This window comes from Hippocampus comes, unplaced genomic scaffold, assembly GCF_001891065.2.
Source record: "Hippocampus comes isolate QL1 unplaced genomic scaffold, H_comes_QL1_v1.1 scaffold298, whole genome shotgun sequence".
In the NCBI taxonomy this organism is placed as follows: Eukaryota; Metazoa; Chordata; class Actinopteri; order Syngnathiformes; family Syngnathidae; genus Hippocampus; species Hippocampus comes.
The window spans coordinates 125739-150297 of record NW_017805417.1 but is presented as its reverse complement, the minus strand read 5'-3'; the positions used below and the strand labels follow the sequence as shown (position 1 = coordinate 150297).

At 48.7% G+C, this 24559-nt stretch overlaps 6 protein-coding genes across 10 annotated transcripts in view; 3 read left to right on the top strand and 3 right to left on the bottom strand.

Annotated features, from left to right (window-relative positions):
- LOC109518251 (transcription initiation factor TFIID subunit 4-like) overlaps window positions 1-1051 on the bottom strand; it is a 1806-nt gene extending 755 nt beyond the window's left edge. Inside the window, exon 1 of the mRNA XM_019873990.1 lies at window positions 1-1051. Coding sequence (XP_019729549.1) covers window positions 1-117 — 117 coding nt within the window. The 5' untranslated portion in view covers window positions 118-1051.
- The window catches only part of LOC109518249 (transcription initiation factor TFIID subunit 4-like), a 15241-nt gene extending 7711 nt beyond the window's left edge, over window positions 1-7530 (bottom strand). The window contains exon 1 of the mRNA XM_019873984.1: window positions 7526-7530. The gene's annotated coding sequence lies outside the window, so the exon portion shown is untranslated. The remainder of the gene's footprint in view (window positions 1-7525) is intronic.
- lsm14aa (LSM14A mRNA processing body assembly factor a) lies at window positions 1140-8739 on the top strand. Of its 3 annotated transcripts, XM_019873989.1 has the most exons (10): window positions 1717-1830; window positions 3093-3166; window positions 3893-4056; window positions 4199-4370; window positions 4808-5023; window positions 5097-5270; window positions 5458-5614; window positions 5998-6033; window positions 6503-6707; window positions 7600-8739. In XM_019873989.1, exons 2-10 carry the CDS (start codon window positions 3154-3156, stop codon window positions 7627-7629), a joined length of 1167 nt encoding a protein of 388 aa, XP_019729548.1. In that variant the 5' UTR covers window positions 1717-1830; window positions 3093-3153; the 3' UTR covers window positions 7630-8739. The 3 variants fall into 3 exon arrangements, with proteins under 3 accessions (XP_019729547.1, XP_019729545.1, XP_019729548.1); XM_019873988.1 differs by lacking the exon at window positions 3093-3166 and having other exon boundaries at window positions 1140-1830; window positions 7603-8739; XM_019873986.1 differs by lacking the exon at window positions 3093-3166 and having other exon boundaries at window positions 1140-1830.
- Window positions 8740-10309: 1570 nt separating this feature from the next.
- On the top strand, window positions 10310-17275 carry gpia (glucose-6-phosphate isomerase a). The gene is made up of 18 exons (XM_019873995.1): window positions 10310-10584; window positions 11167-11257; window positions 12854-12922; window positions 13070-13189; window positions 13258-13341; window positions 13718-13864; window positions 13953-14024; window positions 14262-14306; window positions 14398-14451; window positions 14522-14582; window positions 14667-14710; window positions 14788-14940; window positions 15015-15144; window positions 15239-15315; window positions 16133-16261; window positions 16341-16416; window positions 16851-16917; window positions 17044-17275. The coding sequence occupies exons 1-18, from the start codon at window positions 10463-10465 to the stop codon at window positions 17165-17167; spliced, it is 1665 nt and encodes a 554-aa protein (XP_019729554.1). The 5' UTR covers window positions 10310-10462; the 3' UTR covers window positions 17168-17275.
- A 165-nt stretch (window positions 17276-17440) lies between these two features.
- Window positions 17441-19107, bottom strand: mphosph6 (M-phase phosphoprotein 6). The gene is made up of 5 exons (XM_019873999.1): window positions 18933-19107; window positions 18726-18838; window positions 18508-18598; window positions 18339-18439; window positions 17441-17612 (listed from the first exon to the last, which is right to left on the bottom strand). Exons 1-5 carry the CDS (start codon window positions 18978-18980, stop codon window positions 17471-17473), a joined length of 495 nt encoding a protein of 164 aa, XP_019729558.1. The 5' UTR covers window positions 18981-19107; the 3' UTR covers window positions 17441-17470.
- A 113-nt stretch (window positions 19108-19220) lies between these two features.
- Window positions 19221-23938, top strand: kcnj11l (potassium inwardly rectifying channel subfamily J member 11, like). Of its 3 annotated transcripts, none has more exons than XM_019873997.1 (6): window positions 19221-20006; window positions 20307-20529; window positions 21348-21596; window positions 21922-22191; window positions 22383-22590; window positions 23427-23938. In XM_019873997.1, the coding sequence occupies exons 2-6, from the start codon at window positions 20311-20313 to the stop codon at window positions 23828-23830; spliced, it is 1350 nt and encodes a 449-aa protein (XP_019729556.1). In that variant the 5' UTR covers window positions 19221-20006; window positions 20307-20310; the 3' UTR covers window positions 23831-23938. The 3 variants fall into 3 exon arrangements, with proteins under 3 accessions (XP_019729556.1, XP_019729557.1, XP_019729555.1); XM_019873998.1 differs by having other exon boundaries at window positions 20370-20529; window positions 23427-23937; XM_019873996.1 differs by lacking the exon at window positions 19221-20006 and having other exon boundaries at window positions 20018-20529.
- The last annotated feature ends 621 nt before the right edge of the window (window positions 23939-24559 follow it).

The window sequence follows — 24559 nt, the reverse complement described above, 5'->3', positions numbered from 1 at the left end:
GGCAGGGCCTTCGGCCTCCCCCAGTTGCGATTCCAGAGAGCCAACTAAGTCGCTGACTGCCTTCTCGTCTACTTCATTGAAGAGCATGTCCTCCAGCGGGTCGGAGGCTCCCGCCATCTTGATGCTGGCCCCTTGTGCAAATCGCGTTTTAGAATTTGCGCATGCGCCGAGCACTCGCGTTGCTTTTGAGTATAGAAAGACAGAAACTAGATCCACTCTCAGGACTCAGCATTCTTCAGTGCATTACGTAACTAAATAAACCAAAAGGCGGTTGTACAGTTATTGTTTTTTGCTTTTCTTGAGATATTTTACATTTTTCTCTATTTCACCTCTTTTTTGTAAACGTGAAAAGTGATAATTTTTTCTGACAATCTTTATTGAAAACGCAATATACAAAAAAGCAAATCAGACAGACAATGAATTAAACACGAACTTTCGACTAACTTTAGGTCTTTTTTGTTGTTTTTAGAGTTGAGTATGGTGTTTGTGTATTGTCTGATATCATTCTAAAAAAAATCAGCTTTTAATTACTACGACCGAATTTGTGGATGTCAAATTTCACATGCGTAATTATAAAATGTAGAAGAAAGTCTTGTTTAGTTGTGTTGCAATCATGTTTCGATGAAGACTGAAACCACAGTCAATGTCGCTTATATTTATACATCTTTCCAGAATTTATTATCACTTTGGAATATTGGCAGAATACTTCAGGGTTGCACATAGATTGCAGGGTTGAACACACATGGACGTCTTGAATTCAAAAATATAATACCTATGTATGATGTAGATAGCTGGCACGATATTTTTGAATTGATTATTCTGACTGTTATCCCATCAATTAATCGGATAATCTGATATAAAAAAATATTTTGAATTTAAGTGAATTAGAAAGACCCCGATCACTGTATATTAACCAATTGTTTTGGACTACTGTATTTGGTATTGTTCAGTGATTTTAAACAACAACAACAACAACAATAAGGCAAGATCACATGAGGGGGTGATGTTCTCATCAACCCTTAGTAGTTTTCCAAAATAAAAGCAAATGTTTGCAAATACAATACATTTTTATATCAATGTCTTATTTTTATAAAACACAAAGGACCGTCAGTCAAATGAGCTTGTGGTAATATCATTAAAAAAAAAAGGAGCACTGAACACGACTGGTTACTTTTTCAGGGATGATTTTGGATCTATTTTAGTGTATTAACGTGTCTGATTTCGCTTTATTTCAAAATATATATTTTTTAGAAATATGGAATTGATTAAAACGCATTCGTGGAAATGAAGAGTGATGACATCCCCGAGCCGCGGCTTTTACTCTCTCCGAGGTGACTTCTGCAACTTATTTTTGCGCCGTCAACTGACGTGGATTGACGCCCAAAGACCTTTGATTGTTGTCTTGCTATTATCATGAATTACCGCGGCGGCGTCGTGACATAACGAGCAACATTTTTGTTTCTTTCCACGTTGACAAATCGCACTCCGGTCGCCGTTCTTGCTAATCTACATCTAGCTGCCCGCGCTGTGCAACGGTTTCCCATCATCCTTAGCGGCCGCGGGCTGTCAATGGCGGATGAGGATGACGATGGATAGCAGCCCTGTTGGTAGCACGTTAGCACGTTAGCATGTAGCGCCGCGAAATTGACGTCGCTGTCGACGCTAACAAGCTCGTCGTCACGAAATCGTTTAGACCTTAGGAGGACAACATGAGCGGCGGTACGCCCTACCTCGGCAGCAAAATCAGCCTCATCTCCAAGGCCGAGATCCGCTACGAGGGCGTCTTGTACACCATCGACACGGAGAACTCCACCGTGGCTTTAGCCAAAGGTATCCCTTAGCATTAGCGCGCTAGGGGGCTAATTCTGGAACTAGTCGCCGGCTGTCAAACTTGATTTCGTCGCAGTTACGCTTACATTCCTCTGGAAGCGTTTTGCTGCCACACCAGAAAATAAAAGCTTAGTATCACATCCCAAACGTGATATGTTTCACCTTTCAACGTGAAAATATTTCTCTTTTCACGTGATAAATTTCAGATTTTACAAGTTTGACTTCTGGATTCGACTAAACAAAACAAATCAATTCCCTCCATTTCAAGTCACTGACAGGGAGCTCCAGTCCTCAAGGACAAAAAGAAAAAGTATTGGAGTGGCAAATTAAGTCCCATGGTTTTTGTTGTAATGTGTACTAAGGACATTTTGCTTTCAGATTAAAAAATGAATATGAGACAAACGTTCAGAAGTGCAGCTTTTATTTCATGCTGTTTACATCGAGATGTTTTCAAGTGAGCAAAAGTAATGGAACAGGTGAGCGATGGGTGTTTCTTGTTGCTCAGTTGTTGTCTTTTAGATGGATTTCTGAAACATCGCATTGTGCTTGTTTTTTTCTATGGGTTTCACCTGCGAAAACTTGATTTGCTGCTCAGCGATCATGAAGATCAGAGAGCTGTCTATGAGAGAAAAAAGCAAACCATTTTGCAGCTGAGAGAAGAGGGAAAATTGATCGTACCCATTGCACAAACATTGTTCATTGCAAACACAACAATTTGGAATGTCCATTAAAAGAAAAAAAAAACCTACTTGTGTACTGAGCAACAGACATCAAACAAGGTCTGCCAGCGGTATCAACAACAGCCGATGACAGAAATATTGTGAGAGCCTTGAAGAAAAACACAAAGACATCAGTCGATGACACGGCTGTCAACCTCCAAAGGGCATGGGTAAGGTATCAGATGCCACTGTTCTCCGAAGACTCAGAGAGAAGAAATATATCAAGAGATGTCAACGACGCCACAGCAAAAAGAATGGCAAGGCCAGATTGGATTTTGCAAACAAGTACAGAGATGAGCCACCTGAGTTGTATGGACTGATGAGACCGAGATGAACCTCTACCAAAGTATGACGAAAGAAAGGACCCACTGATGATCCAAAACATACAAGCTCATCCGCGAAGCCCCCGGTGGAGGTCGTGCCATAGCTTGGACTTGCATGGCTGCTTCTGGAATGGGCTCACTACTCTATTGATGATGTAACTCGGCATGGTAGCAACGGAATTCTGAAGACTGCAAAATCATTTTGTCTTGGAATTGACAGAAAAATGCATCCAAATGAGAGAGGCGGCAGTAAAGGCCAGGAACGGCATTTCCCATGAAGAATGCAACCGTCTGGTAAGTAAGGGTTATGCCACCAAATATTCAATTATTTGTTATTGCCCTTAATGTATTATAATCATCTCTGATCTGATACTTTTACTCACTTGAAAAGTGCCTGGCTTCAAACAACATTTGTTCTGTCCCGAGTTGTTGAACACGCCTCGATGTCAATACCAGGAAATAAATGCTGGAATTCTCCACTTTGTTCCTCGCTTGATTTGAAAGCCGAATGTCCCCAGTATCCAATTCAAACAAAGCAAGTGATCTGGACGTTCCAATAGTTTTGGATGGGCGTCAAAGTGTCCAGTTGTTGGAGTCACTTTGGAAAACGTAATTTTCTCAAATGAATGATTTTTTTTTTCATCACCAAAAGACTGCAGGTATTGTCCAAAAGGTGTAATTACAATTCAAAGTGGCCTGCCCCCTCAAAAAGGGTCTTTCAAAAGCAACTCAATTCAACTGTATTGATAGAGCACTTTAAAACGCCGCCGGTCCAGTTTCAAATCACTGTCCAGTTTAAGGCCGAAATTTGAGACTGTCGATTTAAGATAAGTAGCGGCGGAGGTTATCAGCAGCAGCGATGATCTTCAGCAGAGAGCTCTGACGCCACGGCCCCCACTGATGTTTGAGGTGGATTGAGGTCATTTGCCTCTGTGCTGAACATGTTGAACGGAGACGCAAGTTAGCGGTGCCGGAGGTGGTCACGCGAAGGGACGCTAACGGAAAGCCGCGTGTCTCCAGTGCGTTCGTTCGGAACCGAGGATCGGCCCACCGAGCGCCCCGTCCCGCCCCGAGATGACACCTTTGAGTACATCATTTTCCGAGGCAGCGACATTAAAGACCTGACGGTGTGCGAGCCCCCCAGGCCCAGCGGGTCCCTCCCCCAGGACCCCGCCATCGTGCAGGTGCGTCTTGCTCAGCGAGCGGTCGCAGGATTCTTTTCAGTTTGAGCGTTTATGTTTGAATATTGCTGCAGTGAGTTGAAGTTCCTTGCCGGCCGGAATGAAGTCTGAAGTATCTCTGTGCTCTTATTGGTCTCCTCCTCAGTCATCCGTGAGCTCCGCTTCGTTGTCGTCGGCTGCGTCGGCCGCCACGTCGCTCCCAAATTCCTTCCAGCCGGCTCCTTCCTACGGGCTGTTCAACCGGACCCCTGCCGCCTCCTACAGCCAGTTCGCTCGCACTTCTCAGCTCCCCCCGCGCTTGGGACCCGCTGTTGGCGGTAAGCGCTTCGCTTCCCCCCTCATGACATCACGTACAAGTTCCACTTCCAATCAGAATCGTCTTGACGAAGAAGCTTATGTCTGGTAGTTGGAGTCGCTCTACAAAAAGACGAGAGAACCCTAGTTGATCGCAGGGGATGCGGACTTTGTCACTCAATACATCAGCCCTACCCCCAAGGTGCACGTGTTCAACGTCACAAATACGACAGTTTAGAATGTAAGGATGGCGACCCCGAGTGGACAAAATTAAGAACGTCCACCTCACATGCATATCTTTTTGAAATAATGTTCATACACCCCTCCGTTCTGTGAAGGGTCGTGTTATGCTGGAGCCGATCCCAGGTGACTTAGGTCAAAAGGCGAATTACACCCAGGACTGGTCGCCAATCCGGGAGCGATTTCCAATCCGGCCTGTGAGTGTGCGGCTGTCCTGCAGGTAGCCGCAGCTCTCCTGCGGACGTGTTGAGGAAGAGCCCCGCGGGTGGCGAGCAGCCGGCCGTCCGAGCGTCCTCCTCGGCTCCGAGCGACTCCACGGCCAATCCCGGCACCAACCCGGGGGACCGCCCGAATCCCCGCCAACCTCGCGCGGCTCCTGGTTCGCGGGCGAGCGGCCAGATTCGGCATCATCAGGACACCGCGGATGCCAGGAGGGGTGAGAAGAGCGCATGTGCGCCTTCACCCGCCCTCATTTGTGCCCCGCCAACTGTTTTTCTCTCTTTCCCCAGCGCACAACGGCCGGCGAGGCCGAGGGGGTGGCCACCGCGGCAGAGGGCGCTTCATCGTGCGGCGAGACGGCGCCAGCGTGAAGTTCGACAAGGACTTTGACTTTGAGAGCGCCAACGCGCAATTCAACAAAGACGACATTGAGCGAGAGTTTCAGAGCAAGATGAAGCTGAAAGGTGCGCGCTCGCTCCCTCACATGCGCTCACGCGACAGCAGTCTTTCTCGGTGCACGATGCCAAAAGAATCAACAGCAAAAATGAGCTAACAGGGTGCGCAAAGAAAGCCTGTTCAGGCTTACCTTTTAGACCCAGTACAAGACATTTTCGGGATTTTCATATCAGCCTTTTTTCATGCCGCACTCAGACGAGAAGAGCGAGCCGGCGCTCAACGGCGAGGAGAAAGGCGACCATCTCGACAGCGTGAGTGACGCGCACCACCGGGGAGGAGATGCGCCGGGACCAAAGTGCTACTATGACAAGTCCAAGTCCTTCTTTGACAACATCTCCTGTGACGACAGCAGGTGACCTGACACGCGTGCCCGCAAGCAGCACCTTGGTCATTTCAAATGCAATCACGGACCACCTGTTGATTATATGTCACGGGAGTTACTATTTCTAGCCGTGTTTTTCAGCCAACTCCCCCAGCCCAACGAGGCACATTTTGTTTCAAAAGGCATTTATTTCATCTTTACATTGGCTAGCTTATTTGACCTTTTCATAGCTGCTTTGACCTCTGCAAGGTCAGTAAAGTATGACAGGTGAAAGTGAAATGACTGGAAGGCTGCCTTTTTCTTCATGTCCTTGTTTTCAATAGGACAAAAATGGACCAATATGAAATAGTTAATCTTCTATCTTCTCGCCCATCCCTCCTTTGCCCCCCCCATGTGTGTTCTTCTTCCAACAGAAGAGACAACAACGGTTGCGGCGGCGTCTTTCCGAGGTAGTCACGGAACTCCCGCACTGACACACACTGCGCTGGGTTTTCACGGGGTAGGTTGCGGGACGGCACAGAGATCATACTCGCGGCATGGCTCAAGCCCTGTCTGTCGGAAGTACTGGTTGCTAAGCAACCAAACAGGAAGTAGCCCGGTGCCTTTGCCCGTAGTTCAGACGTCAAGTATGCCGTAGCTGGCCAGTTTGTATTTGTCACCAGTTCAACGACAAAAGGTGCACCTTTCGACCACTTTCAACGCTGAGAACTGTGGAGGTCTCCTTCCATCGCTGCGCTGTGTCTTCATAACCACAAATCATCAGAAATGGGACCTGATCAAATTCCTCCATGTTCTCCTTCATTATTATTATTTTTAAAATGATTATTTTTCCTGCTTTTTACTGTGAGACTCCGCCAGAATCTTTTGCTGTTGTCCCTCTAAAATCGCTCCGTCACCGATTCTCCATCCCGCCCGCAGGGAACGCCGTCAGACGTGGGCGGAGGAGAGACGGATGAACGCCGAGACGTTTGGCTTACCGCTGCGTCACCATCGAGGTTACCGGGGGAGAGGGCGGCCCGCCGGCCGAGGCTCCTCGGCCCCGTCTCAAAGGGGCACTCTCAGGGGAGGATACCGAGGAAACCAGGCCGGCCGGGAGTTTGGAGACATTGCCGCAGCTTACAGGGTGACGCAACACTTTTTGCGCAAATGTGACGTGACGTGATGACAGCATTGTGATGTCACGCAGCGTTGCCATGAGATTAGTTTAGGGCGTTGAGAATTGAGTGGAACCTGGACTAGGATTCCACTTCTCCTGGAATCGTTCAGATCTTAAAATGGCAGTACAAAATTTCACTGCCTTGTTCGCCGAGCAGAAGTGGATGAACACAAACAAAGGTGAACCATAGGAAATGGCAACTTGCCAGGGCCCATCTGGCAGCATGTGAGGAAAATGCACCCCCCCTCAAATTGTCCTTTTTAAAAACATGCCGTAATAATGACATAAAAAAAAATGAATGAAATAGTTTTTGTCCCAAGGCATCAGTTGAATGGCCTTTGTGTTGCTCTTTCCGGTCTGTTGATTGAGATGTCTTAACTGACCGTATCTCACCGATATGACACGATCGGCCGCTCTTCGCAGAGGATCAAGAATATATGCTTGCGAATATTGTTTTGTTTGAGGTGCAGTGTTGTTAAATCCGTCGCTTATAGGCTTAGAGCGCCACATTGTAGAAGCGAGCAGAATTAAACGCGAAGCCCTGTGCTTGTTTGAAATACACAAAGTCATTGATTGCCTTGGTTTGAGCTTCCGCTGAGAGTGGCAGTAAACCCGCCTGAAGCCTCTTTTTGGATGAATTGGTGAGGAATCGCTATTTCCCAAAACGTCTGCTTGGCGATCAGTCAGGTGACTTTACTGCCTCCACACAGCGCTTGTAAGTTCAGAGGAAACAAAATGAGCCCAAAGAAAAACGCGAAGGCCCAGTCTCTCGTATTTCAACGCACCGCTGCAGTCAATCGTGTTGTGCGACGATGCCAATGTCATGAACTGATAGACGACTGCCTGTGTTTGCTTTCAGAAGGACAAGAAGATGCCTGCGGAGCGTTGACCACCAACAAGGTGAAGATGTTTTTGTCACCAGCACTGCTTGACTGCTGCAGTTTCCTCGGAAAAAAAAAAAACAAACCCTCGCCTTTTCTTGGGTGTGTTGGAGGGCCTGGCTTGGTCTGATGCAGCTGTCTGTTCGACTCAACGTCACATAGTTGACAGCCCCCCTCCCAGGTCGCTCTTCCTCTGCTACATCGTCAACTTCATCCTAATCACATCTCACTTGTTTCTCCTCCGAGCGCCCGGCAAACACTTTACCTGAAAACAAACCCAATTTGCACTTCAGAGTGTCTGAAGCTAACAAAGCACCCGTCATGTTGCTGAAGTGTTTGCTTAAAAACCTGTCATGGTTTCAGTGCGTTTAAGGTTCATCCTGAACTTGCACATAAACCTTGTGGGAAGAGTGGGGTTTTTTTTTCTACATGAGAAAAATCTCACCATGCCATCGAACGAAAAGTCTTGAGTGGATCGACATGATCTGGTCTTCATTCATTCCCGAATGGACGTGCGCCTTGTGAAAAGCAGTCACACAGTTTCATCGTATCTTCTGCCATCTAGTGGAAAAACATTTATTGTTCTGCAAGTCACGAAATGTCACTGGCATAGATGGCGGAACAAAGACGTGCAATTAGTCGTAAATCATTTGAGTGGAACATTATAAGGCGGGGAAAGTTCGTCTGAGTGATCAAGTGTTGACGAATGTTAAACGTGTTGCAAACTCATTGCATCGTCAATCATTTGTTTTCCACCACATTTCTGTGGTTGAGAGGAAAGAAATTTAATCTGTGCTGCATGTTGCACATAGAGCACATTTGACAATGAAGTTGACTTGAACTTGAACATTTTGTCGATGGGAAATCACCCCCTCAAAAAGATAAGGATGAAGATACGACGTAAGACAGTACTACTGGTTATTGGCACGTTGCTATGGTAACCGAGCCTCACCGATTCGTACCGTTAAACTCATTGATGTGCAGATGAGTTCCTCCTCCCTGCCGACCAGTCATCAATTCACATGAGGTGTGACGTTCATATATGATAAATGCAAACTTGTCTACCAGCAAAACCTAATGCTGTTAAAAAAAGAAATAAAGAACGTTAATGAAGCGTCGATCAAAGTCGATTTGTTTCTTATAACTTAATGAGGAAGCAGCTGTGATTTCCGCGCTGGAGAACCTGCATACTTCTTTTTGCTTCTCCAAATCAACAGGGGGCGCCAAAACCTAAAGGTGGGGGGGGGGTGACCATTACATTCTCTGATTCGCTTCTCACAAGGGTCGCTGGTGCGTGCCGAAGCCTGTTCCCCCGAACAACGATCCCATTTTGGTATAACGGGCCGAGCAGAAGGACGCTTTCATCCAATTGACGTCATCAGCAGGGGCAGGACATCGAGTCGATCTGGTCCTTACATCCGCCCTGGTTGCACACATCATTTGTTTAATCTCAGCGAGACACACCTCCACATTACAGCAATCGAGCGAGTTCGTGACTTCTCAAGGCATAGCCATATACAGTACGTGGGGCAAGCTTGGCTGAACCGGTTTCAACTGATCTAAAGTAATTGTGCCAAGGATAGGAGAGGCACAGCCTTGGCAAATTTCACGTTGCAGCACTCTAGCTCAAGTCACGCCATCGGAGCATGTGCCAAAGAGGCCCTGAATTGGGTGTCATCGTCATGAACGCCAGATGGACGATCCGACTGGACATGAAGCGCGCGTGAAATAGCACCACCTAGTGTCAGATATTGAGTGGGGCAATACAGTACTGTACATAGCAGGTGTTTTGACCGCCAAAATGGTCATCTGATAGGAATTTCATCAGATTTGCATTTTCTTTTCCTTTGCAACCAAAAATTGACCTTTTCTTTGGATTTCTATAACTCAATTATATTTCCACAGCACTTCAAAATAACCACCGCTGTATGCAAAGTGTTGTACATGGAGCAAAAATAACGATAAAAACAATAAAATAATGACAAAGACAGTAGAAGGCACCAAGAAAACCCAGTAAAATCAAGTCTCATGTTGAGTCGAAAGCCAAAGGATAAAAATGAGTTTTAAGACGAGTTTTAAAGATGGGAAGCAGGGGGCTTGTCTGATGTTTATAGTTGTCGGAGGTCATTCCAAAGAGGGGGACCGGCAACAGAAGAGCCTCATTTTTTCTCGAAAGGTTTCTTGAAATCATATGATGTCGGCCGTGATGTTAATTGGACAGACCGGACTTTGAACGCCAGTGGCCTTTGCCAAATGGTGAGTGACATCCAGCACTGAACATAGTCTATGAAGAAAAGCGACTCTTATATTAGTTCAGAACAAACGAAAAGTTTTCACATTTTATGAAATACTATTTAATACATTTTTTTCTGTCTTACTCTAATAATCATCAAAATTGAACCAAATTAATCCTTGAAATATATCGATTTATGTGTGGTGAGCTAATGTAACATACAAGTTTCCTTTTTTTAAGAATAAATTACAGAAATAAAGTGACGTTTCCTCGATATTGCCTCCACCTGTAGACGCAGCGGTGAGGGCAACTTTTTGTGAACGCCCATCTTCTCCACCGTTTATTGGTCAGGACGCGAGCTGTGGGCGGGGTTACCGCTGCTCATTGGTCAACATGAGAGGGCGGGCGGGTGTGGGGGGAGTGATCCTCTGCTGCTCATTGGCGAGAACGCGAGGGGGCGGCTGTCATTCGACTGAGTCCTCGCTGGTCACTTGGCGTCTTTGGTTTGTCTCTGCGTCTGCACCAAGCCGAACAATTGGAGCAAAAACCAAGCGGCGAGTGGTCTCCGCGTTCGTCTTCTTCGTATTGTCCTTGTCGCGTCGTCCATAATGTCCCTCCTCACTGAAGATCCCAACTATCGGCGGCTGGAGCAGTGGCATCGGGCCCATGGCGGAAGTATGAAGATGAGGGACATGTTCGCCGCCGAGCCCGACCGCTTCAGTCGCTTCAGGTGGGTGACTTCGACCCGAATGGGGAACGTGCCCAAAGGTGCACGCTCGCTCGCCGGAGGGACATCCGCTTGTTTGTCACGTCTCGTCGTGCGCCACAAGGTCATCGCCCCCTCCCGTCGTTCAATCGACATTAATTCGTATTTTTTTCAAAAGTTAATTTCCTCTCCTGTCGACGTGTTTGTCATAACCTGAAAATGTGACGCGGCACGGTGAGCTTTTAAACCTTTTGGCGGCTTAATGAGGACGAGGAGCTCATGCAAGCTGCTCGGGCGAAAGGTAGCCTACGGGTTTCACTCTCGGGCACTTTGTATCTCACACATGAAAAATAATCATCATCATTCAGAATCCAGCGTTTTGGTTTTTTTTTCTTTTCAAAAACAGTCTGCGTCGATGACGTCACGAGTGGTGAAACGTGCCCCGCCGCACGTGCACCCTGCGACCTCCCCCTCCCCATGCTTGGATAGAGGCAGCGTGACGTCATAGATTGACGTGCCAGCTCACTTCATCAATTGCTTGAGGGGAACCTTCATAAATCCCGAATCTAATCGATGATTTTCTCTGTGTGTGTGTGTGTCTGTCAGTGTGGAGGCGGAAACGCCCGAGGGCGACCTCCTGCTTGACTACTCCAAGAATCTCATCACCCAGGAAGTCATGTCCATGCTCCTCACCCTGGTAACCACTCCCCTCCTCTAATCAGCTCCAAGTTTTGCTTGGATGATTTCGCATGGCTCCCCCCCTCCATTGTGACAACACTTTGGCTTCATCCAAATGCAAGAAAGGATCCCTTGTTTGTTTATTACATGCTCTGCAATTGCCCCCCCCCCCCAAACGGTTCCGAAGGTGTCGCCCGCCTCTCGGCTGGGATGGGGTCCAGGTCCGCATAATCACCAGAAGCCTGGGATCGACTCGAGATGGTGTCCGTCGGCAACCATTGCAGCGAAATTATGATTTTATTGCATGTGCAGTCATCTCTTACCCTGAAAAGTTTTTTTTTCACTTAACGGTGTCAAATTTGCAAAATAATGGCCGCTTTTTTGAATCTTTTTTTTTTTTTTTTGCACATACGATTGCAAACTGTCAGGTGGGAGCCATGTTTCTTTTCATTGTTCATGTAGCATTAAGCAACTGGCAAAAATATCGAGAGATTAAAAGTGAGCCATATTGCACCCGCCTAGTATGCACACGCAGACTTTGTAGTATTGAGATGTCGTTTTCCATCGCTCGCTGGTGCGTTGCCTTTTCTACTGTGCCGTTCTTGTCGAAACAGGAAGTTGGCAGGGCTTATTGCGAAAGGGCCCGAGGCGGCGTGGGAATGTTGCAAGCCAGCAGGTGAAGGTGTCGGCACAATAACTTCACGGCCGGGGCCTGACTTCCCGCTCGTGTGTCTGAGATTAGATGAGTGGAGAAGATTTAGTGTTGCAACATATGAGCTGAGCGACAACATTGTTTGGTGGGAGGAGGAAAATGGTGAAAGGTTTGCACAAGGCTGCCGGGTTGGATGCACTTCGCAATCCTACTTTGGCCTCTCGCTGGCCAAATCAAGTCAAACATTGAAACATTTGTTGACAGGAACGGGGGTGGAAATGGAGTCACGTTGAGGCTCGGACTCGTCCCATGTTGGGAATTTTTGCTCTGCGTTTGGTGATTAAGTCGAAGGGGAACACAGCGGCTGGCCGAGCCGTGTCATGACGCGGCGGGCATGCGGGCTGGGGCCGAATTCCCATCAAATCAGTCCTTCCCAAATAGTGCGATGGGCCCCTCTCGGGGAGCGAATGTGATCTGAGGAGCAGGTTTTTTTCTTTTTCTTTTTTGTAATCTGGCCACACAAGAAAAAAAGTGTAATTGCACATCCTCTGCAATAGGTGGCAGTGGCACTCAATTTTATTTCAGGAAATCTTTTCTGTGATGGACCAAAAAAATGTAGCAAAATAATTGGGAAGCACCGCATCAAAGGAAAAGTGTAGACATTGGAATGAAGTCGGAAGGTTTCATCGCCGGTTTTAACAAGGTTTTTTTTTTTTTTTTTTTCGTGTGGTTTCAATGCAGAACATCAAACGCTCAAGCGCGTTTTTGTTTTCGTTGTGAAACATCACAGTCGTAATTGTCATCCCTGCTGGCATCCCTTTGCTTTTCTTGCCCTCCACACACACCCAACCCGTCGACACCTTTGCCCCTGCTAGCTTAGCGCTACTGTAGACTCGTGTCTCCAAAGAGCCGTGTTCTATTGACCTGACTTTGCCCTGTCATGTGACCCTCCACTTGGGACAGGCGGAGTCCCGAGGAGTCGAGCAGGCCCGGAAGAGCATGTTCAAAGGTGACAAGATCAACTTCACTGAGGTGCGCTTGATCGCTCACTTGCTCGGCCTTCACATGCACGCTCCTCCTGATGGCGCTCATTTCCTGTGTGTGTGTGTGTGTGTGTGTGTGTGTGTGTGTGTGTGTGTGTGTGTGTGTGTGTGTGTGTGTGTGTGCATGCACGTTTAGGGTCGCGCCGTGCTGCACGTGGCCCTGCGCAATCGCTCCAACGTACCCATTCTGTTGGATGGCAAAGACGTCATGCCTGAAGTCAACCGCGTGCTGGACAAGATGAAAGTCTTCTCGCAGGTGCGCTCGCGTTGCTGCCAGTGTGCCACGCGGACGATGTTGACCTGCGCGTCTTGCGTTGTGGACAGAAAGTGCGCAGCGGCGAGTGGAAGGGCTTCACGGGCAAGAGCATCACGGACGTGGTGAACATCGGCATCGGGGGATCGGACCTGGTGAGTTGCTCGCTTCCTGCCCACGTGACCTCGTGTTCAGCTCAAATAAGAAGAGAAGGCAAAAATGCAGGATGCGGAAGTCCTTGTGATGCTCCGCTCGGGTTGTCACACAACTCACATTTGGTTGTTTTTTATTTTGAAGGTCACCTCACATAGGACGCTTTATTGTGAAAGTTTCTCGTGTGATTGGATGTTCTCGTTTCCTGTTGTGGAATCAGTTTTGTGATTGGGTGCTTTATTTTGAAAGTTTCCCCTTCTGATTTTGGCTGTTTTGCGGTTTTATTTTGAAAATGGACATTTGAAGTTTCCTGTTGTTGGGTGGAAAGATGGTATTTGATTGCGAAGGTTTGCAGTAAGTGTGAAGCGCTGCTTTCAGGGTCCGCTGATGGTGACGGAGGCGTTGAAGAGCTACTCGGCGGGCGGTCCCAACGTTTGGTTTGTTTCCAACATTGACGGGACTCACCTGGCCAAAACGCTGGCTCAGCTTGACCCGGAGACCACCCTCTTCATCGTCGCTTCCAAGGTCTCGCCGCCGACTTTGGGCCCACTTTTACTGGGCTGTTTGTGGTGATGATGATGATGATGACGATGATGACCATTTTTGCGTGCAGACGTTCACCACGCAGGAGACCATCACCAACGCCGAGTCTGCCAGGGACTGGTTCCTTCGCGCCTCCAATGACGTAGGCACACGCACGCAGTCGCGCAGTTTGGGGGATGTTCGTTGTTAGCTGTATTATACTGCCCCCGTGTGGCCTTGGTGGGCATCACAATACCTTGGTTGTGCGATTTTGTTTTTGTCGTCCCCCCCATTCGGGCAGTAGAGTGTTTGAAGGCCCCTCTTAAGACGTTTTCCCCCTTCTTTTCTCAATTTTAAGATTTCATCGAGTCCGTTTGATATTTCCATTGTTGTTTTCCAGAAAACCGCCGTTGCCAAGCACTTTGTGGCTCTCTCCACCAACGCGGTAAGTTTTTGACGACGTCACCACTTGGTGCTTCTCTGACAACCAATCAATTTTTATTTAATTTTTTTTTTTTGGGGGCGGGACGGTTCAGGTCAAAGTGCAAGAATTTGGAATCGACACGGCAAACATGTTCGAGTTCTGGGACGTACGTATGACTCTCCTGGCGTGTGCGCGTGTGCGTCGATGTTTGACTCACGTGATGATCTCATCCGCAGTGGGTCGGAGGTCGTTACTCGCTGTGGTCCGCCATCGGCCTCTCCATCGCGCTGCACATTGGTACGCCGGCCGTCCCGTGAAGACGCCGCTCCTGCCCCTTTTGTCTTCTACGCCTTCTGAACTCGCTCGTCGGTTGTTTTTCAGGCTTCGACGGCTTTGAGAGCCTTCTGAGCGGCGCTCACTGGATGGTGAGGATGCTAATCATGATCAGAATGCTCTCTGCGCTTCCGCGCTGTGCTGACGGAAGGACGGCGGCGTGTTGCAGGACAATCACTTTGTGAGCACGCCCCTGGAGGGGAACCTGCCGGTGGTGCTGGCGCTGTTGGGCGTTTGGTACATCAACTTCTTTGCGGCCGAGACGCACGCCATGCTGCCCTACGACCAGTACATGCACCGCTTTGCCGCCTACTTCCAGCAGGTATGAGCGCGCGTCCGTACGCACACATGAGCGGAGGGACACGCGGGACTAAAAGGGGCGGGGGGTGTCCGCAGGGGGACATGGAGTCCAACGGCAAGTACATCACTAAAGAAGGACGCCGGGTCAACTATCACACCGGGCCCATCGTGTGGGGCGAGCCGGGAACCAACGGCCAGCACGCCTTCTACCAGCTCATACACCAAGGTTGCACACGCATGCGCACTTTTTTTGCAACTTTTTGTGCGTCGGCCACAAAAAGTCATTGAGGAAACGATTGCCATCTGGTTTTGGTTTGCAGGCACCCGCATGATTCCTGCTGACTTCCTCATCCCGGCTCAGTCGCAAAATCCCATCAGGGACAACCTGCACCACAAGGTCAGCGAGCAGATCACAACACTGTGCGGGCGGGTGTGCGGGCAGGCGCTTCAAGCCGGGGCGAGCACGCAAAACAAACAGTGCGGCTTATCGGCGGCTTTTGTCCCCCTTCGGGTCATGCAACTTTTTTTGCAGGCAAGCGGCAGTGCGCCACGCAGACGTTGCATCATTATTTGCAGCGCAGTTTAAGAAAAAGCTTCAAATGGAGGCTGCAAGAATATTTTAAGATTTTCACCTCTGAGTAATCTGCCTCTTCAATTTTCCATCAATCAATTGGTGGGGGTGGGGGGGGGGTGCTTTAAAATTGGCATCCCTTTCTTCCAAAACTTAGCCTTATTCCAAATTGAAACCGCATAAGATGCCCCACCATCAAATGATGATGATTGACTTCCTTCTGTGGGTCTGTGGGGGGGGGGGGGAAGTGAAAGTGCACCTTGGGCCCAATGTCTTATTTTCATAATCATGCACAGCGACAGAAACTGGAGAACGTTTCCCGTTGACTATGAAACTGGGCCGCTTTAGACAATGTGATGTTCGCAAAGTCTCAAATGATTCATCGATCCTCAAAACAGTCGATTGAAACAATTTTATTTTTTTTTTTTTGGGTCACCAATATTTGTGCGGAATTTTCCGCTAAATGGGCTACATGAATCCAACAAATGTTCCGGGACTCTTGACGTGTGGTTCAATGGAAGAAAATTAAACGGAGCAGAGCATGTTTGCGATGAAGGCGAGGGAGGCGCGCACGCATGGGGAGAAAAAGTGGCAACTTGTGAAGTGTTGGCGAGCCGATCAGTTTGCGCCGTGTCCCTTTCAGATCCTGTGCGCCAACTTCCTGGCTCAGACGGAAGCGCTGATGAAAGGCAAAACCGAGGCGGAGGCTCGCCGGGAGCTGGAGGCCGCCGGCTTGTCGGGACCAGCGCTGGACCGACTCCTTCCTCACAAAGTAACCCTTACCGGCCCATTCGCGCAGGCTCTCGCCGAGGAATGTTTCTGAGCTTCGGTGGCTGCTTTGACTTTTGAAGGTCTTCGAGGGGAACAAGCCAAGCAACTCGATTGTCTTCAAGAAGCTGACGCCCTTCATGCTGGGAGCGCTCATCGGTCAGTCCCCGCCCCGCCCCGTCTCGCGTCAGACTTCCTTCGGCATCTCGCCTTTCGACCCCCCTTCTGAGTTCGGTCGTGTGAGGTTAACAAGCTGAGCTGTGGTCGGTCGAGCGCCTCAGATATCATTTTACAGCAAGTGGCAAAATGGCCGCCCCTGGAGATGGATAAAAATGACCGCTTACTTGTTTCAACTCGTGGGGGCCGCATAAAACATGTCAAGATATGTTCTTGACTCGACCGAATAGATGTGCTGCACTGGATTCCAACAAGAAAACACTTTTAGGCACCGTATTATGCTAAATTTTGTAATCCAGTATTTGTCGCGTAGCACCCGTTCTGATTTTGATGCTTTTTGGGAAGCGAGAAATGATCCCAATGGCATTTATTCGACCGCCATCTTGATGATGATGCCGGCTTGATTGTGTGTCCAGCCATGTACGAGCACAAGATCTTCGTCCAAGGCGTCATCTGGGGCATCAACAGCTACGACCAGTGGGGGTGAGTTCACCTCAAAAACTACATTCAGACAAGTTAGCATCTGGAGCTGAATTAGCTTTTGCGGCTAAATTGGAGCTGCGGGTAATTTTAACTTTTTGTTGTTTGCCGGGTTTGTGCGCTCCCTAGTGTGGAGCTGGGCAAACAGCTGGCCAAGAAGATCGAACCGGAGCTGCGCGACGCCGCCGAAGTTTCTTCTCACGACGCCTCCACCAACGGACTCATCAACTTCCTCAAGAAAAACTTTGCTTGACATTTCCACCTCGCATTCCGCACATCGTTTGTGTCGTCACGCGCACAGCTTCCTCGAATCAAAATCAAACTTCCCCCAAAACAGGCAAACACTTCCTGCTGTTGGTTAGGCCACGCCCTCCCACATTGCAGCCAGCAGTTGTGAAACTCTTCTCCCCTCCCTGTCAACAAACAATAAAAGTGTCCGAATGTCTTTTGCCAAAGCATTTTTTACTTTGACAACACCAAGTTCAACCTCTAAAGTCTTTGTTTAAAAAAAAAAAAAAAAGTCTTAAAAAAATCCCATCACAAGTGCATTTGTGTGTCAGTCGGAAGGCTTCAGGAACATTTTCTTTGCGTTTTGCTCCAGCTTGTTACTGTTGACGTCGAGGTCGTCGTCTTGGCAGGCGCCTCGGTCTCGCTTGCGAGCGAACTTCTTCTTCAGGCTTCCCACTAAACTCTCGTACCTGCAAAGCAAGACGATCAGTCACCCCGACTCCCGAGTCCATCATCACTCCAAAGAGGCTTCCAGTCGAGGAACCATCTCGGTCGGTCTGCCCCCGAGGGGATCACGGGCTCGGTCGGGAATGAGTGAATCTTGCATAATTCCCGACCCCCGAAGGATCGTGTCCAGTAAGGCAGCTTTAGTTTGAAACCGTGTACAGTCAGGATATTTGATAACACTTTTTTTCCTCGGCACAATACCAATGCGAATGTTCACTCTACGATACAGAATACCGACGATACCGCTCGTACTCTTGGTACATGAAATTTCAAGGACTTTCAATCTGAAACCCTAACCCATGTGTCAAACCGATGTAAGATAGCATAAGATAAACAAGAAAAAAATCACAATTATTTTGGGATTAAAATCATGATCAGCTCATCAGAAAAGCCTGACAACGATCGTAATCATTTGAATCAGGCGTGTTGGAAGAGGGAGACATTTGAGTCAGCCTGGATCAGGGGCTCTCGAGAACCGGACTCGGGGCACCTCCCGCATCGCACGCTTGCCGGGCAAGCAACGTGGTGCATTCAAGGTGCTTTAACAACGTCGGGAATTTGTAAATCCACTGCGCCGTTCGGCAGAGGAATCGTTTTTCTTCGATGATCCCATTTTGAAAATCAAGAGAAGCCGATAGCGATGCCCGGCAGCAGGCCGCGCCCATCCCGAGTGCGCGCCACCCACCCACCTGAGCGCCATCTCTTCGTCCGTCACATCCGTCTGCATGCGTCCGGCATCGGCGTCCGCTTGCGGTTCCCCGACGTGAGGATTCATCAGCGCCATCAGCTTCTGCAAAAGCGCAAAGGGAAACTCCGGTGTTGCCGAGCCGCATCCGACGTGGCCTCCGGCTGACAAACCTCAACTTCGGGGTTGAAACCTCGGAAGGACATTCGGCCGTACAAAAGACCCTCGAACGGAACAAAACTTTTCTCCTCCACGATCAAGTTCCTTGTGGGTAAAACGTCAAATTTGTCATCCTGTCAGCATCGCAATCACAAAAAGTCTTTTTTTTCGTGAGGCGTTTTACGCAGCCCCTCATGATGACGACATTCAAGTGTGTTGTCGGCGTGCATACTCTTGCGTGCGTTGTTCGGGCAGGTCAAGGTACCAGTGCTCGTCACTGATTATCCTTTTCTCGTCTTCTTGCAGCTGCTTCTTCGTCTCGGCATCCAAACCTCTCTGCATGAACTACAAACACACACGGAAACGTTCACACGTGCGTCGACGTGATCCATTGCGTCACGATTTAGCAGCTAGCTTGCCAGCCGTCGGCGTGACGTACCTTCATGCGCAGAAGGTTTTTGGAGAGTTTCGCTGTGTCACCTGACATCGTCTAGGTTGCTGTCAGCGACGGCTGAATGTCGACCGAAGACAAGAAATAAACAAAAAAAAAAAAGCCAAACAAAATAAGGTAAAGAACGTCAACGCTCGACTGAAGTGGAGCGGCGCTTTCTCTTCGTGTAGCGTTTGACGGCGCTTTGCAAACTCAAGCAGTGCGTTACCGCCACCCAGTGGTCCGCCGTCATTACTGCGTTGGCGCACGCCTCAAATCGTTCCTCTCCAACTTGAACATCTATCTATCTATCTATCTATCTATCTATCTATCTATCTATCTATCTGCGATTTGGTGAGGTTGGATATGCAGAAATGGTTTTACTCCAAGCATATTGACAATACAAAGACAAAAAAAAAGGTAACCGGTCATGGATCAATCTGCAAAAGGATGTGTGTCAGTCACTTTGCATGTTTCTTGCATGTCTCTCGAGTGATCAGAAAACCCACGACAGCCGCGCGTCTATTTCATTTCCCTGAATTTATGATTATTATTTCATATTCTTGATTATTTTTCCCCGAATTTGCAGTATTTTGATGTGACTTCTGTGGTATTTACTGCTGATGTTTGTTCAATAAAGCATTACATAAAAAAAAAAACACAACGGCGCGTCCATCTTGGAGAGGCGCCATCGATTGGGGCGTTCACGGTCCGTTAGGCTTTTGGATTAAAAAAAAAAGTCGTGGCATCATGTCAGAAATAGAATCATCTTTATTCGCCCAGGATGTAGGTCCACATACAAGAAATTTGTCTCCAGTAGTATCGGTAATATAGCTACACTACTATGGCAATAAAAAGCAACGACGAAGTCATACTTCACCTTTCAAAGTCAGCAAATAGAAAACAAATGACATGGAGGAAAAGAGGCGCCTCACGTTTTACTTTGAAAGAACGGCGGAAGTGTTCTAGTCATTTTCGCTTGACCACTCATCAGTCGTCCTCCGCGCATCCGTAGGGCGAAACGATGGAGACCGCAAATACAGCACTTTGAACGATTCCATTTTTTGATCGACCGGTCGTCAGGTAATGAATGAGCCGTGACGTTCATCTTTCCACGTTCGTCAAATAATTTAAAAGGCGAAATTGGAACGTGATCAGCTCACTGCTCTTATTTTGTCGTTCGTGTCTAATTGATAGAAAAACACAGCAAGTGCCATCCATTATTGTGTGTTTTATTTTCATGATTCTTTTGAACACAGGAGCAATTCATTGAGTTGAACTCACGATATAATAACGTTCATAATGATAATAACAGTACTAATAGCATCATTCAAGGGACCGAAACGCAAGGACTAAGAATGGTATTGGTGTCTTATGTGACAGAAACATGATGAATACAGCAAAGTGTGTTTGTATGCGCGTGCGGGTACGTTCGTGTGTCACCAGCATGTTGGCCAGGAAGGGCTTGGTGCCAGACGGCTTCCTATTGACCCGGCTGGCAGAAGAGCGCAACCATCCCAACCGGAAGCGCTCCAGGTGCCAGCGGGCGCGCTTCATCACCAAGACGGGCTCTTGCAACGTGGCGCACAAGAACATCAGGGAGCAGGTCAGCAGATCACCCGCCGCTCTTCTTCACGCACGCGCCGTCAGCGGTTGTTGGTCTGCCCATTCCGGCGACGTGCAGTGACCGGCAGAACGATTCAATGGCCTTTCACTTGATGGCAGAAGGTGTTGCCTGTCATCCGACGGAACAATCGTAGAAGTGTACAACGCTACTGGCCCGCTGGCCCGCACATCATCCGAGGAAATCGGTAGCGTGAGAGGTGGTCCTTATTTCAGTATACGGTGATGCTTTGAGATACCACTTTCTGCAAAGACTCTTGTATGATCTGTTATTTCATGACACAAAAGCATTCTCTAACGTTGCCCGTTTTACCAACATACACGAGTGACCTCCAGGGCCGCTTTTATCTCCAATATACTATATACTCATAGGCCCCGGGGCGAACCAGGCATCATACACAGTTCGCCCATCCCCAATCCGAACTGAACATAGCTCAACATTGACCAACAAATCACCAGGCATATTTGTGCGTTTGACCAATTTTAACAAATAAGATTCACACACTATGAATAAAAGAATGGTGCATTTTCATCACTGAAAAAAATCCACTTGGGGATGAGCAGATCACTTAATGGATCAAGGTTTGATCGTACCTTCTGCCCTCTAGTGGAAGGGCATGTCATTGTTCTACCTGTCCTAACCTGGCCTAAAACCATCCTGTACATCGCTGACATTGATCTGTTATTTGTAGTATAGAACGAGAACGGTGTGAACAAATGAAATCAAATCAGAATGCTTCTAATACTAATTTGGAATGATCGAGTGCAGGTGCCGCGGTTGACACATGCGGTGCTTGGCAGGGTCGCTTCCTCCAGGACGTGTTCACCACCATGGTGGACCTGAAGTGGCAGCACTCGCTCCTGATCTTCACCTCGGCCTTCCTGTGCTCGTGGATGTTGTTCGCCATGGTCTGGTGGTTGCTGGCCTTCGCCCACGGGGATCTCCAGCCCCGGCAACACAGCGCGGAGACGCCCGAGATGCCGACGATTCCTTGCGTTACCGCCATCAACTCCTTCGCATCCGCCTTCCTCTTTTCCATCGAAGTCCAGGTTGGACCTTTGGCCTTTTCTTGATGGCTTTGCCCGCCCACGCAATTAGCAGCTTTCGCATCCTCACAATATTCCCTAGCATAGCTACGCTAATCAATCGTATCTATCGCCCTGAAGCGATGAGGTGAGAAGCTCGGTCAGCCTTTTGTTGTTTCCTCGTTTCCCCCTGAATCGTTGTAACCAGCTTTTTCTGTTTGGACTTTGATCACCTGTTCACCGTCAATTATTCGGGCGATCCATCAAACCCATGACTCTCTCCGCCGTATCCTATGAGTCGCTTTGCGATGGCGAACGAGCACGTTAACGCCAAGGGTCGTGCGTCCAGGTGACCATCGGCTTCGGCGGGCGCATGGTGACGGAAGAGTGCCCAGCGGCCATCGTGGTTCTGATCGTGCAGAACATCCTGGGCCTGATCATCAACGCGGTGATGCTGGGCTGCATCTTCATGAAGACGGCGCAGGCCAACCGGCGGGCCGAGACGCTCATCTTCTCCCGCAACGCCGTGGTGGCCCCCCGCAACGGGCGGCCCACCTTCATGTTCAGGGTGGGCGACCTCCGCAAGAGCATGATCATCTCGGCCACCGTGCAGCTCCAGGTGAGGGCTTGTCATTTGGTGCCCAGCTGATTAGCGTCATGATCACCAAAACTCATTAGCGTCCAGAAGCTAACGTAGCATCCCTTAGGGAGATATCGAGGGCCGCAAGTTGACGTGGCCCTCGCAACCAGACTCGGCATTCTGACAGGCTGTCACTTTTGGGGGAACCTTGTCACATTGTTCCGTGGCAGGTGATCCGTCGCACCGTGACGTCGGAGGGCGAAGTGATCCCGGTGAGCCAGCTGGACATCCAAGTGGAGAACCCGCTGAGGAGCAACGGCATCTTCCTGGTGTCGCCGCTCATCGTCAGCCACACGCTGGAGAGAGGAAGTCCGCTCTACGACCTGTCGGCTCACTCGCTGGCCGCCGCTGACCTTGAGGTCATCGTCATCCTGGAAGGTCCACTAAGCGCCCCTTTGTGGAAAGAGCCCTGAAAAAAAAAAGTCGACACGGTGACGCGAGTGATTTGAGCGTTCGGTGGGGTACACCCCAAAGTGCTCACAAGTTCAGAATTCCAGCTTTGATTTCGTGGTGTGTGGTGCATTTTGTTTGAGGCCGCCCATTTTTCAAATGAGCCTAATTATTGGGGACATGTGACAGATGGATGCTGGTAGTTGCGCAGGTGTCGCCTTTTAGATTCATTGGATAAACAGAAGCGAGTGCTTCCTTTTGGATTTGATTTCCAGCTGTGAAAACTGCACATGATAGTCCCTTTTTTAAAATGAATGTAATATATATAATTATTTCTTTTGGTGGGGTGGGGGTGGCCTCCGATGACAAAATGATAGTCATCGATTTGCTGTGTTTATGAAATTGAGGCAATTTCAGTTCACAGTTAAACCCCCGCCCCCTCCTCCAACGAAGCCCAAACTAAACTAAATATGACACCCCTGGTTGAACACATCTAAATGTATAAATACCATGATCTGAAACCCAAATGTCTTCAGTATACAACAAAAGCAAAGGAATTGACCGTGTTCCAAAACTTTTGAAGGGGACTGTACGACTGCTGCTGCTACTACGAGTCATGAGAATAGCACCAATCACAATAATTCTGCGATAATAATCATCATTTGGTTTTTGCATGCGGTAGCTGATCGATGGCATTTGATTCCATGTTGAAAGTTGATTTTCGAGTACGGCGAGTCGGGAGCGGCGTCAGGGACCAAGTGAATCGAAAGCCGCGGCGCAGCGTAACGACATTTGCGGCTGAGTGGCATTTGTGTTGCGCCCAGGTGTGGTGGAGACGACGGGCATCAGCATGCAGGCCAGGACGTCGTACACGCCCGACGAGATTCTGTGGGGCCGCCGCTTCGTGTCCATCGTGAGCGAGGAGGACGGCCGCTACTGCGTCGACTACTCCAAGTTCGGCAACACGCTTCCCGTGCGCATGTCGGCGCTGAGCGCCAAAGAGCTGGAGCAGACGCGCGGGATCCGGGAGGATGGCGCAGATGCCGACGGGCGGCCGCAGGGCTGGGGGCTGGTCCGGGCGGGGAGGGGCGGCTTCCGGCGTGGGGGGCGGGCCTGCGAGGGCGCCGCCTCCCGACCCTGGTACGACCCCGCCCGGGAGGAGGCGGAGCCCAGTTCCGGCCAGGAGCCCGTGCCACTCGAGGTCATCGGCCGCCGGACGGGTGAATGAGCCGCTTTCTGTTTGGGGCGCCGACACCAGGAGTTGTTCGCTGAGACATGGGTGGACTTTTTGGATTTGTGTGTGTGTGTGTGTGTGTGTGTGTGTGTGTGTGTGTGTGTGTGTGTGTGTGTGTGTGTGTGAAAACACGTGCAGATACATGCACGCACACACTGATATTGGCACGCCCACACACACCCAATCTTACACAAGAACACGCATGCACAAGTGAAACACGCATACCGAAACGCACATACACACACACACACACACACACACATGTACTGTAGACAAGAAGATGGGTACTTTTACTTTTAGCTTCATATGTTCATCGTTAAACCAGTTTAATTTTGGATTGTTGTTGATTATTTGCTAATCTTTCCACCTCGTCACTTCTAAATATTTCTTAAGTAACGCTTGTTTTTACTTGTACTTTTAATGGCAATGATTGTTGTGTATTTATTTATTTTATTTTATTTATTTTTTTGCTCCCAGTTGGATTGGAGTGCATGATGTGTGCACCACCATCTGTTTTGTCATACATTTAGTATTTACTCATGAAACAAGCATGTTAACCCATTTTCGCAAAAATGTATTTTCCTTTTCCATGTTTTTTTTTTCTCTGTGGTTTTTTTCCGCTGTCGACAAGTAACTTTGGTCACTAAAAATGTCAGACAATAAAACACGCTTTTGGGAAAACTCCAGCCAGACTGAAAACCTTGACTTTAGGACTGAGGGAAA

Bases quoted from the DNA above. Each gene is read 5' to 3' on its own strand.
- lsm14aa (XM_019873986.1), top strand. From the start codon at position 1,710: ATGAGCGGCGGTACGCCCTACCTCGGCAGCAAAATCAGCCTCATCTCC. The intron at 1,831-3,892 runs GTATCCCTTAGC...GCGTGTCTCCAG, and splicing joins CACCGTGGCTTTAGCCAAAG to TGCGTTCGTTCGGAACCGAG. The intron at 4,057-4,198 runs GTGCGTCTTGCT...TCTCCTCCTCAG, and splicing joins AGGACCCCGCCATCGTGCAG to TCATCCGTGAGCTCCGCTTC.
- gpia (XM_019873995.1), top strand. From the start codon at position 10,463: ATGTCCCTCCTCACTGAAGATCCCAACTATCGGCGGCTGGAGCAGTGG. The intron at 11,258-12,853 runs GTAACCACTCCC...CACTTGGGACAG, and splicing joins TGTCCATGCTCCTCACCCTG to GCGGAGTCCCGAGGAGTCGA. The intron at 13,865-13,952 runs GTCTCGCCGCCG...TTTTGCGTGCAG, and splicing joins TCTTCATCGTCGCTTCCAAG to ACGTTCACCACGCAGGAGAC.
- mphosph6 (XM_019873999.1), bottom strand. From the start codon at position 18,980: ATGTCAGGTGACACAGCGAAACTCTCCAAAAACCTTCTGCGCATGAAG. The intron at 18,440-18,507 runs GTTTGTCAGCCG...GCGCTTTTGCAG, and splicing joins GTTTCAACCCCGAAGTTGAG to AAGCTGATGGCGCTGATGAA. The intron at 17,613-18,338 runs GTGGGTGGGTGG...CTTGCTTTGCAG, and splicing joins GACGAAGAGATGGCGCTCAG to GTACGAGAGTTTAGTGGGAA.
- kcnj11l (XM_019873997.1), top strand. From the start codon at position 20,311: ATGATGAATACAGCAAAGTGTGTTTGTATGCGCGTGCGGGTACGTTCG. The intron at 21,597-21,921 runs GTTGGACCTTTG...TCGTGCGTCCAG, and splicing joins TCTTTTCCATCGAAGTCCAG to GTGACCATCGGCTTCGGCGG. The intron at 22,591-23,426 runs GTCCACTAAGCG...TGTTGCGCCCAG, and splicing joins GGTCATCGTCATCCTGGAAG to GTGTGGTGGAGACGACGGGC.